Source organism: Suricata suricatta, chromosome 5, assembly GCF_006229205.1.
Source record: "Suricata suricatta isolate VVHF042 chromosome 5, meerkat_22Aug2017_6uvM2_HiC, whole genome shotgun sequence".
Taxonomy (NCBI): domain Eukaryota; kingdom Metazoa; phylum Chordata; class Mammalia; order Carnivora; family Herpestidae; genus Suricata; species Suricata suricatta.
In genome coordinates, this window is record NC_043704.1 from 66,931,512 (window position 1) to 66,945,342 (window position 13,831).

Here is a 13,831-nt window from a genome sequence, read left to right on the forward strand (position 1 = left end):
TCTTTCAATACTGCTAAGTAATTGCAAGCAATAAGACCTGGTTCAAGAAATATAATGACACAAAAATTTAAAAGAACATCTAATACACAGTTACATGATCATCCACTCATATTTTTAAAAAATGACATAATTTGATAATAAAAACCAATTTTGACTTGAAAGGTCATAGTGCCACAAATAATCCAAGCATATAAATCTTTACAATTTCACACTTGATTATGTTGTAATAATATACTAGAGACCAGCATTAAGAAAAATAATTTTATTAGATTTTAAATAAGCTAAGTGATTTAATTTCCCCATCTGAATCTTTTAATGGCTCTTCCCCCGAGCCATTATAGTACCATATTATAATAATGATACAAAGCATACACTCACATGAAGCTACACTAAGTTGGCAATTTTAATTCACATCTTCAAGTAAAGAAATACTTAAAAGTTTAAATACTTTAAAAAGTCTTCATCCATAATGGTTTCTAAACTATAAGTAGCAAGAGAGTAACTGAAATATCAATCAATTCAGTAAATACAGGAAAGTGAAAATTTTTACCATACTCAGCCAAAAATTTGATTTTAATGATAATGAAAGTGACTATAATAAACTGAACATCTACTATAAATCCAAAACTATGTTAAATACTAGATAGTCTAGGCTCCTTGATATTTACCTTTTATGGATGGCCATCTGGCGATGCTGTCTCTCAGTTCTGGCTACTACTTTTCCTTTCACACAGCGAGCCAAGAACGCTTCTTCAACTCCCACTAGCTCTGCCACCCGTTTCATAGAAATTGGCAACTTCTCCCATAAACAGAAAAATCGATACCAATCAATAGTAGTCCAATCCTCAAACATAGGTGTAACCTAAAAGAAAGAGGTATCATTCGTTAACTGAACTATTGCATTACAAAAGGAACAAAACTATAAATATAAACTTGATAATAAAAACGAAGTCCTCAGCATTTGGAATAATTTCTAAATGTTATAATAACTCATTTATATGGAAACTTCCTTTATTTAAAAACAGCTCACAACCAAAATAAAAAAGACCACTGAGCAAACAAACTGGATTTTATAGAATCCAAGAACTTTTAATCACAGACACTTATAATTTCAATATTCTTATGTTAGGTACAATCTTAAGTATCTTCTATAATTTCCAAGAAAGAGTCAAGAGAATAGGAAGAGGGAGGTTAGGAAAGGAGAAATCAATATTCACAAATGTTACAATATATTATCTAAAATATCCAGGATTCAACAACAACAATAAAAGCTCTGAGACACGCAAAGAAATAGGAAAGTGTGCCCCAAACACAAGGGGAAAAACATACAAAAGAACTTTGAGAGGTTCCAGATATTGGGAATGCCAAAGACTTCAATGTATACAAATACAGTCAAAGAACAAAAGAAAACAATGCTAAATGAAGTAAAGGAAGGTATGATGACAATGTTTCAGCAAGAAGAGAATAAGAGTAAAGAGAAAGAAATGATTAAAAAAAAGAGCTAAATGGAAATTCTGAAAATAAAGAGTACGATAACTGAAATAATTTACTACAGAGCTCAACACTAGATGCAAGTTATCAGAAGAATCTGCAAACATGAAGATATATCAACAGAGACTATGCAATCTGAGAGGACAAAAAAAAAGGGGGGGGAGAAAAAATTAACAGACCTCAGAGAAATGTGAGAACTATTATGTACAACAAGAGACTAAGTGAACTCCTGTGGGGAAGCAGCTTAGGATTTCCCCAGCCTTACACCAGTGGGTTAACAAGGCATATAGGAGTATAAAGCCATAGGATGCTCACACTCAAGCTTGGGTAAACAAGATTAGGACCTCAGGATAGAGCAGGAAGGGGCAAAGGCACCCAGGATAGAGTAGGGAGGGGCCAAAGCCCCTCAGGATAGATGGGGGGGGCAGGGGGAGGTGCAAAGGCACCCACGATAGAGAAGGGCCAAAGGCCCCCAATACAAAGGTATATGAGGTAAGCAAGATTAGTCATTCAGGACAAAAATCACCCCCCAGTTTAGTACTATAGCAGAAAGCTGCTTTCACAGGAAGAAAGGACCCAGTTAGGTCAACAGGTAAGTTGGGCGGTGGACAGCTGCCGTACCCTGCGAGTGAAGCTGCCCAGAGTGGAGATGGTTAACAGGAGGAAGGGTGCCTCACTAACCTGAAGTTATGCGCCCTACCGGCCTCACTCCCTAGGCTAAGACACACAGAGGAGGCGCCCCGTGTCCTCTGTACACGACCTTCCGCCTGACCGCCCAGCACCAGGATTTTGTTTTGTGTTAACCCAAACTTCCAACCCCCAATCTCTTCAAGACCCACTTTTCCTCACATCCTCCAGTTAATGTTCACGGTTTCATTGTGTCTTCATGCACGTCCATCACCATGTTTGTAAGCCTTCTGATCCTAATAAAAACAGAGCAAGGACCCTTATTCAGGGCTCTTGTCTTTCCCTGATTCTCTCCTATTTTAATCCTGAGTCTGGTCTCTTGCTGGCTGAAAGAGGACTTTAGACTTCAGAGTCTATGACAAACTCCATATAAAATAAACATAAAAATATCCACACCCAGATGTATCATAGTAAAAACGTAAAAAAAAAAAAAAGAAAATCTTGAAAGCAGCAGCAGAAAAACAATGCATCATATACAAGAAAAACCTAATAAGATTAAGATATGACTTCTTATCAAAAACAATGAAAGCTAGAATGCAATGAGATGTTAATTTCTAAAAGCTAAAAGGAAAGCAAAACCTGTCAAGCAAAAATATTCCATAAAGGAAACTATCTTTCTAAAATTAAGGCATCATAAAGACATTTTCATATAAACAAAAACTAAAACAATTCTTTTATAGCAGATTTGCCTTATAAGAAATACTAAAGAAAATTCTTCAGGTTGGAAAAAAGTGACCCAAAACAGCATTTTAATTCCACACACAAAATACAAAAAGTAACAATAAAAATAATTATGTAGATACTTATAAAGACAGTATTATTACATATTTCCTCTTTTTCTCCTGACTGATTTAAAAAGCAACCGTATAAAACGACATGTGTGTAACATATAAAAAGGCAATACCTTTAACAATAACAGCCCAAAGGTTGACATGTGGGAGTTGTGAATATAAATAAAGAAAACCTCTCTTACCATGGAGCAGGGAAGCCCTGAAGGTGGAACTGTTAAGCTCATACCACTCATTCTAGTCTACAGAACCAGCAGGAAAAATTATTTCAACAAGGGAGAGCATTTTTCACACCGGAATTTTATTTCCGGCCTTTAAAAATAGAAAGGAAGATCCCTTCCTGCTCTAGTGACAACATACTAACTACTACTTGCAGCCAATCAGAAACCACTACAAACTCAAACTCTTGTTCTTCTCCAATAAAGTTTTGTTTTAAACAAAACACTCCCTAATTTCCTCCTAAGCATAATAGAAGCTTTCTCTTTTCAGACTTGCTTATGGATCACCATAACTTGTTTGTTGCAAACTGCAACTCCTCTATTCCTGAATAAATTCATTTTATACTTAAATAAAATTTGTCTTTGCTCTGTTTAGAGTTAACAGAGCAAAACTGTATTGGAGTAAGGAAATGACAAAAGATAGTAAATAAAAACCATAGGAATAAAGAAAAACACAAATTTTAATTTTAGGTATTTTAAGGTAACAATAAATCTACATTTTTTCTCTTCTCACCTTTTTTTTTTAAACCTTTTTTATTTATTATTGAGAGACAGAGAATGAGCTGGGGAGGGGCAGAGAGAGGGGGAGACACAGAATCTGAAGCAGGCTCCAAGCTCTGAGCTGTCAGCACAGAGCCCAACATGGGGTTTGACCTCATAAGCCACAAGATCATGACCTGAGCTGAAGTCAGATGCTTAACTGACTGAGCCACTCAGGCGCCCCTCCTCTCACCTTCTTTAAAGACATAAAATTGGGGTGCCTAGGTGGCCTAATTGGTTAAACATCCAACTCTTAGTTTTGGCTCACATCATGATCTCATGGTTCTTGGGTTCAAGCCTGTAGGGGGTGCTGTACTGACAGTGTGGAGCCTGCTTGGGATTCTCTCTTTCCCTCTTTCTCTGCCCTTCCCCTGCTTGCTCACTCTCACTCTCTCTCAAAATAGGTAAGTAAACATTAAAAAAGATATAAAATTACATAAATAATAACTATTATTGGCTTTGTAACACATATATATGTACATATATAACAGTAATAGCACATCAAAATAGCACTATACAAGAATAATGTTTCTATATCTCACTGGAATTAAGTCAGTAAAATTTTAAGCTGTATAACTCCTTGAGTAACCACTGAGAATAACTAAAAAAAAAAAAGAAGAAAGAAAGAAAAATCAATTAAAGAAATTAGAGTGCTATCCTAGAAAATATTCAATGAAAAGAAATCAGTTAAATAAGCAGAGAGGAGGTAAAAAGATACAAGGTATACAGAAATTAAAAAGACAAACCATAAATGTTACCCCAACTATATTAACATTAAATGTGAATAAGTTAAATAACCAAAATTAACAGGCTGGATAAAAAACCAGAATCCAACTATATGTTTTCTGTAGGAGACATAGACACAAAAACACAAAAAGGTCCAGAGTAAAAGGCAGAGAAAATATAAGGCAAACCACAACCATGATAAACTAGAGTGCCCATACTAATGTCACATAAAATAGACTGATAAAAAACATTAATAAAAATAAAAGGATTGGGGTATCTGGGTGGCTCAGTTGGCTAAGCATCTGATCTCGGCTCAGGTCATGATCTCAGTTTCATGGTTTCAAGCCCTGCTTTGGGTTCTGTGCTGACAGCTCAGAACCTGGAGCCTGCCTCAGATTCTGTGTTTCCCTCTCTCTCTCTCTCTCTCTGCCCTTTCCTGTTCTCACTTTCTTTCTCTCTCTCTCAAAAATAAACATTAAAAAAAACTTAAAAAATAAAATAAAAGAGTCATTCTATAATGATATAAGGATCAACCCACCAAGTATATATAAGTATAAATATATACAGGGTGCTAAAATAAAGGAACAAAACTTGACATAAATGAAAAGAGAAATTAAAAAATAATAGCTAAAGACTTAAATACCCTGAGTTTCAACTGGATGGAACAACTAAGCAGATCAACTTAGTCTTCTAAGACTAAATTCTAAATTAACTAGACCTAACAGACATTTGTACAACTCCATCCAACAAAAGAAGAGTGCACATTGTTCTTGAACACACATAGAAAATTCTCCAGGATAGACCATATGCAGGCAATAAAACAAGCCTCAGTATAGGGGTGCCTGGCTGGCTCAGTCAGTGGAACATGCAACTTTTGATCCCAGGGTTGAGGATTTGAGTCCCATGTTGGGTATAGAGATTGCATAAACAAAACATCTCACACACACACACAAAATTATACAAAGTATGTTTCCAAGAATGGAATAAAATTCAAAACAAATTTTAAAAAATGCTTGAGATTCATAATATGGGAATTAAATAAGAAACTACTAAATGACAAGGAAAAAAAAATCACAGTAGAAATTACCAAGTACCTTAAAATTAATGAATATAAAAATGAAAACATACCAAACTTACAGGATGCAGTGAAAGTAGTATTTTGATAGGTATGTATAGCTATAAATATCTATATTTAAAAAAATAAAGATCTCAAACTAATACCCTAATCATCCACTTTTAGACAACTGCAAATCAAAGAACAAAGTAAAGCCAAAATAAGAAGGAAGAAAATAATAAAGAGCAGAAATTAATGAAATAGAGAGCCAAAAATTATAAAAGAAAAAAATCAACTAAATAAAAATTGGTTCTGGTAAAAGGCAAACTTGAGGCACATAAAAATTTTCAATTTATTTGAGCATACATTGACTGGAGTTGGGCAGTGCCAAACCAAAGGTGGTGAGAAGCCCTCCACTAACAGCGGGAGGAGCAAAGATTTTATAGAGATGACGCTAGAGCAAAGCAAAGCAACTATTTGATTGGTTATAGATTAAGCACTTGCCTTCCTTGGGAAAGCCTCATTGGCTGTTTGTGGTTCGTTGTTCTCAACTTCGAATTTCTTGGATTTGAGTGCACTGCCTCCGGCTTAGGTTTTGGTTTGCTTATGTAAGCTACCAAGGCATTAGAGCCACCTCAGACTAATGGCTGCCTTATTTAAGTACTTTTAACAGTGCTTTGAAAAGATCATTGAAATTGAAAAACCTTACCTAGTCTGATCCAGAAATGGAGAGAGAGGACTTAAATTATTAAAGTCAGGAATGACGGAAGGGACAACACTACTGAAAGTACAGAGAAAAAAGTGGGGAGGAGATCATAAAAAAATGTGAACTAAATACAAACAAATTAGATAAGCTAGGTAAAATGAACAAATTCCTGGAAACACACAAACTATTAAAAATTGATTCAGTAAAAAACAGGAAATATGAATAGACCTATAAGAAGTAAAGAGATTGAATTAGTAATAAATTTACTCCAAAGAAAAGTCCAGGCCCAAATCACCTGACTGGTAAAATTTATCAAATCTGTACATAAGAAACATGGATCTTTCACAAATTGTTCCTCAAAACTATACAAAGTCATCTTGAGAAAAGAGATCTACAGACCAATATATCTAATAAGTATAGATGCAATAATCATCAGTAAACCAAATCTAGCAACAGATTAATAGTATTAGACAAATAACTAATTGGGATTTACCCAGAAAAGTCAAGATTAATATCTGAAAATCAATTAATATAGTAATACACTATAGCAATAAACCACTTGGTGACCTTAACTGATGCAGAAAAAGCACTTGACAAAATCTAGCACTCTCTTATAATAAAAACATTCAACAAGCTACTAATGGCAAGGAACTTCCTCAACCTGATAAAAGCCATCTGCAAAATACCTACAATTAACAGGAAGATTGATGGTGAAAGGCTGAATACTTCTGTCTCAAGATAAGGAACAAGACAAAGATGTATGCAGTTGCTATGTCTATTCCATATTTTACTGGAGATTCTAGCCAGGTCAACTAGAGGAAGGGAAAGGGAAAGGGGAAGGGGAAGGGGAAGGGAAAGGGAAAGGGGAGGGGAAAGGGAAAGGGGAGGGGAAAGGAAAGGGAAAAGGAAAAAGGAAAGGAAAAAGGAAAGAAAAGGAGAAAAGAGAAGAGAAGAGAGGCAAGGAGAGGGAAAAGAGAAAAGAGAAAAAAGAAAAAAGAAAAGAGAAAAGACAAGAACGAGAAAGGAAGAAAGGGGAGGAAAGGATGGGAAGGGAAAAAGAAAGAGAAAGAAAGGAGAAAAGGAAGAAAGGAAGGAAAAGATAGGAAAGAAAGAAAAGACATCCAGACTGAAAGGAAGAAGCAAAACTATATTTGCAGATGGCATGGTCTTGTATATAGGAAATCCTCAGGAATTCACAAAAGTACTGTTAGAATTAATAAACAAGCTTAACAGGTTACAGGATATAAGATCCATATACAAAAAATAGCTTTTTCTGTATACTTTAATACACAATCTGTAAATGTAATTAAGAAATAAATTCAAATTACAAAAGCATCAAGAAGAGTAAAATGCTTAGGAATAAGCTTAACAACAACAACAAAACCTGTACTTTGAAAACTGTAAAAAGTGTTGAAAGATATTAGTGAACTCTCTGCATGAACTGGAAGACTTAATATTAAGATGAAAATATTTCCCTAAATGACCAACTGATTTTGCACAATTCCTATCAAAATACCACTGGTTTCTTTGCAGAAATTGGCAAGATGATCCTAAATTTTATAAGGAAAATCAAGTGACTCAGAATGGTCAAAATTTTTTTCAAAGAAAGCAAATTTAGAGAGCTCATATTTCCTGATTTCAAAACTTACTACAGACTACAGTGATCAGAACAGTACAATATCAGGGCACCTGGGTGGCTCAGTTGGTTGAGTGTCTGGCTTTTGATTTTGACTTAGGTCATGATCTTATGGTTTGTGGGATCAAGCCCCATGTCAGGCTCTGCTTGGGATTCTCTCTTTACCTCTCTCTGCCCCTCCCCAACTCGTGTGCTCTCTCTGTTCTCTCTCTCTCAAAATAAACATTTTTTGAAAAGTACAGTATCAGCATAAGGATATATACAAATCAATGAAACAGAACTGAAAGCCCAGAAAGCCCATTAGGGGCACCTGAGTTTTGAGAAATGATGCTGGGACACCCGGATATGCTATTGCAAAGGAGCGAAGTCAGATCCCCAACTCCCATCAGTCACAAAAATCCAAGTGGATCATCTGTCTCAATGTAAGATAAAATTATAAAACTCAAGAAAGCAGGAGTACATCCTTGTGACACTGAGTTACACAGTATATTTCCAGATATGATATAGAAAAAAAATTGACAAATTGATCAAAATTTATAGCTTCTGTGCTTCAAAAATCATCATCAAGAACATGAAAAGATAATCCACAGAATAAAGGAAAATATTTCCAAATCTTATGTCTGATAAGAAACATCTATAGAATATATAAAGAACAGTTACCTCAATAATGAAAAATAGCAATAATTTAAATAATTAAAAATAGCAAAGGATCTGATTATTTTTCTAAGATACTCCTATGATCAGTAAACACATGAAAAAATCCTCAACATCTTTAGCCATTAGGAAAATGCAGTCCAAACTATAATGAAATAGCGCTGGACACTCAGAAGGATATATTCAAAAAGAGATAAAAACAAGCATTGGAGAAGATGTGAAAAATAGGAATTCATACACACTACTGGTGGAAATGTAATATTGCAGACGCTTTTGAGGAGTTTGGAAATTTTCAAAATATTAAAAATAAAGTTACCATATAATTCAGCAATTCAACTCCTAGAGATATACCCAAGATAAATTGAAACATATGTCCATGCAAAAACTTATAGATGCATGTTCACAGAAGCATTATTAATAATAGCCAAAAAGCAAAAACATACCAAATGTCCATTAATTGATGAATAGATAGAAATGTAGTATATCCATACAATGGAATATTATTCTACAATATAAAGAACTTAAGAACTGATGCATGCTTTATTGCAGCATTATTTACAATAGTTAAGAAATGGAAGTACTCCAAGTACTCATCAATAGATAACAGTATAAAGAAAATGATGTATATATACACACAATGGAATACTACTCAGCCATAAAAACATATGAGATCTTGCCATCTGCAACAACATGGATGGACTTAGAGGTTATTATGCTAAGTGAAATATGTCAGTCAGATAAAGATAAATATCCTACAATCTCATTTATATCTGGAATCTAAAAAACAAATGAATAAACAAACAAAAGCTGGATCATATCTATAAAGACAGAGAACAAATTGATGGTTGCCAGATGAGAAGGGGGAGAGGGACAGGCAAAATGAATGAAGGGGAGTGGGAGATACAGGCTTCCAGTTATGAAATAAGACGCAGGAGCAAAAGGTACAGCATAAGGAATGCAATCAGTGGTATTGTAATAGCGTTGCATGGTGACAAATGGTAGCTATATTCGTGGTGAGCATAGCAAAACATACAGAGTTGCTGAGTCACTATGTTCTATACCCGAAACTAATATAACATCATTTATCAACTATACTCAAATTTTTTACAAAAATAGAAAAAATACGAATACATGTTATACTATGGATGAAACTTGAAAACATTATGCTAAGTGAAAGAAACCAGTCATAAAAAACCACATATTATACGATCCCATTTATATGTAATTTCTAGAATATGAAAGTCTATAAAACAGAAGGCACACTACTGCATTAGTGGTTGCCTAAGACTAAGGGAGAGTGAGGAGACTAGAGGAAATTTAGGAATGATTGCTAATACATACAGGGTTTCTTTTTAGGGTGATAAAAATGTTCCAAAATTAGATATTGGTGATAATTGTACTACTCTGTGAATATACTAAAAATCACTGACTTATACTTTAAATGGTATGCTCTATAAACCATATTACACAAAGCTTTTTTAAAAATATACCCTCAACTTCTGCATAAGAAAATTTTCAGAACATTCTTGGAGGCCCAAAAATAGACTTAAAGAAATAGAGAAACATCTCTTTTCATGAATAAGATCAATCAGCCTAAAAAAGATGTCAGTTCTCCCACATGATAATGATAAATTTAACAATACTAATGAAAATAACAAGTTAATTCTAAGCATTACATTTAAAAGTAAGCAAGCAAGAATGTATATGAACACTGAAAAAGGAGAGCAGTGAAGGAAACTAGCCCCATTAGATGAAACATACAAGAAAAGCTTTTAATTAAAACAGAGGAACTAAAAAAATTAAATAAACAAATAAAACAGAGGAACTACTGTACAAATTGGTAAAATTGGTCTGTTGTCAGATTGACAAATGAGACAGAAATATATCCAACAACAAATGTAAGTTAAAAACATCCAAATAAAAATGCAAATTAGTACATAAAAGATGGAGAAAAAAGTAAAGATAAAAGCTAAAGAAAGTTTTTCATTCATTGTGTGTAAATGAGCCTTTTAATAAGTGAAGATGTGACTGCAGATTGCCACTATGAAAAAAAGGTAAAATTGAAAAACCATATACAGTAGGTCTCCTCCTGCTGCCTATCTGTGGGTTTCACTCCATGGTTTTAGTTACCCACAGTTAACCATGGCCCTGATAGATGATACACCATCAGAAGGTCAATAGTGGCTTCATGCTACTTCATAATGCCTACATAGGCATTCACCTCACTTCATCTCATTACACAGGCCATTTATCATCCCACATCGTCCCAGAAAGGGTGTATACAGTATCTTGAGAGAAAGATCACATTCACAAAAGTTTTATAACATTATAAAATTGTTCTATTTTGTGATGTTATTGTTATTAATCTCTTACTGTGTCTAATTTATAAATTAAACTTTATCGTAGGTGTGGAGGTACGGGAAAAACATAATATACATAGGGTTCAGTACTATCTGGGTTTCAGGCATCCACTGGTGCTCTTGGAATATATCCCCATGGATAAGGGGCGACTACTGTACTAGAATAAACTCCAAATAGAACACAGCTCAAAAGAAGGGAATCATAATCAGACAATTACATAAGAAAAATGCTAGAGAATTCCTTTATAATCTTAGAGCAAGAAAAGCATTTCTCCTTGATACAAAAGTTCATAAACTCAACTACATTTTTTAAAAATATGAGGTAAAATACACAATAAACACAGCCAAAGCCAACTAAAAAACTAGGAGAAAAATACTTTCGGCTTATACCACAAAGTGGTACTCTTCCTTATATATAAAACAACTTTTAAAAGAAAGAGAGAAAAACATAATAGAAAAAAAAAACATATGGACAATTCATGGAGGGAAATAAGCATACTGTCCTTAAACAAATTGAAAAGATGTTCAAATTCATTCATAATTTAAAAAATATAAATTAAAACTCTACTAAAAAGCATAAAAGCTTAACAATATACTCTATTCATCAGGCTGTGGGAAAATAACCACCCTAATATAGCACCGGTAAAATTGGAAAGTGATACAAATCTTATGGAGGGCAATGTTATAAAACCAAAATCATATATGCCTTTATTCTTTATCAAGCAATTGTTCTTTAGGGAGTCTTTCCTAAATATATACCTCCACCAAAACTAAATAATATGCACCAAAGTTATTCACTGCAGCATCATTTGCCATAACAAAATATTGGAAACAACCCAACTGCCCATCAATAGATAACTGATTGAATAAATAATGGCACACACACAATGGAATTATACAGATATTTTTTAAAAAATTGAAAATATTCATGAACTGAGAGTGATTTCCAAGATATATTGTTAAGAAAAAAAGATGGTGCAAAAAAAAAATGTATACAGTGCACTATCTTCTGTATAAGAAAGAAGGTAAAGTAAGAATATATATATATATATGTGTGTTTGCTAATATTTATAAAACAAAAGAGATACAGGACTTTCTTATTTTATTCACTTCTCTTTATTGCATTTCACTGATATTGTCTTTTTTTGTTTTGTTTTACTAAATTAAAGATTTGTGTCAGTCCTGCTTTGCTCAAGTTTATTGGCACCATTTTTCCAACAGCATTTGCTTACTTCGTGTCTCTGGTTCATATTTTCTAATTCTTACAGTTTATTTCAAACTTTTTCATTATTACATTTGCTGTGATGATCTATTATCAGTGATCTTTGATGTTAATATTGTAATTGTTTTAAAGAATCATGAACCACACCATATAAAACAGTAAACTTGGTAAATATTGTATGTCTTCTGACTGCTCCACTGATCAGCTATTACCCTATTTCTCTCCCTCTCCTTGGGCTTCCCTATTCCCTGAGATACAACAATATTGATAGGCCAATTAGCAACCCTACAATGACCTCTACATGTTGAAATGAAAAGTAAGGGTCCATATCTCTCAAATCAAAAGCTAGAAATGATTAAGCTTAGGGAGGAAAGCATATCGAAAGCTGAAACAAGCTGAAGCTAGTTCTTTCCACCAAACAGCTCGGCTGTAAAAGCAAAGGAAAAATTCTTGAACTTTTAAATTAAAACTTCTACTCCAGTAAACACACAAATGATAAGAAAGTAAAAGTCTTATTGCTGATATGTAGAAAGTGTGAGTGATCTGGATAGAAGATCAAAACAGCCACAACACTCCCTCAAGCTGAAGCCTAAACCAGAGCAAGGCTCTAACTCTTCAATTCTAAGAAGGCTGAGAGAGGAGAGGAAGCTGCACAAGAAAAGTTGGAAGCTGGCAGACACTGGTTCATGAGGTTTAAGAAAAGAAGCCATCTCCAAAATGTAAAAGTGCAAGGTTAGGCAGCAGGTGCTGATATAGAAGCTGCAGCAAGTTACCCAGATCTAGCTAAAATCATTAATAAACATAGCTACACTCAACAACAGATTTTCAACATAGACAAAATAGCCTTCTATTGGAAGAAGATGCCATCTAGTATTTTTCATAGCTAAAGAGAAGTCAATGCCTGGCTTCAAAGTTTCAAAGGACAGGATGATTCTTGTTAGGAAATTACGCAACTGGTGATTTTACCATTCCAAAAATCCTAAGGCCCTTAGGAATTATGCTAACTCCGCTCTGTCTGTGCTCTGTAAATGGAACAGCAAAGCCTAGATGACAACACACCTGTTTACAACATGGTTTACTTAGCATTTTAAACCTACTATTGAGACCTACTCAGAAAAAAGATTCCTTTCCAATTACGGCAGAAAATGCACCTGTTCGCTCACGAGCTCTGATGGGGATGTACAAGATAAATGCTGTTTTCCTGCCTCCTAATAGAATATCCATTCTGCAGTCCATGGATCTAGGAGTATAAATAATACTTGAATAACATGGGGATTGGGGCACCAACCCCCATGCAGTCGAAAATCTGTATAACTTCTGACTTCCCCAAATCTTAACTGTTCAGAGCCTACTGTTGATCAAAGTCCTTACCAATAACAGAAACCATCAATTAACACATACCCTATCCTATAGGTATAATATACCATATTTTTACTATATAGCTAGAAAAAAGAAAATGCTAAGAAAATCACAAGGAAGAGAAAATACACAGTACTATGCTATATTGATTTTTTTAAAAATCCAAGTATAAGTGGACCTGCAAAGTTCAAATCCATGTTGTTCAAGGGCCAACGTGATTTTGACTTCCAAGTCTTATTATTTAAGAGAAATTAAGAAACTGGTCCCATTCACGATTGCACGAAAAACCATCAAATACCTAGGAATAAACCTAACCAAGGATGTAAAAGACCTATATGATGAAAACTATAGAAAACTTATGAAAGAGATCGAAGAAGACACCAAGAAATG

At 34.2% G+C, this 13,831-nt stretch overlaps 1 protein-coding gene across 1 annotated transcript in view; it reads right to left on the bottom strand.

Annotated features, from left to right (window-relative positions):
• Positions 1-13,831, bottom strand: part of POLQ (DNA polymerase theta) — a 106,139-nt gene that overhangs the window by 64,733 nt on the left and 27,575 nt on the right. Inside the window, exon 13 of the mRNA XM_029939408.1 lies at positions 669-862. Within this exon, the coding sequence (XP_029795268.1) occupies positions 669-862 (194 nt within the window). The remainder of the gene's footprint in view (positions 1-668; positions 863-13,831) is intronic.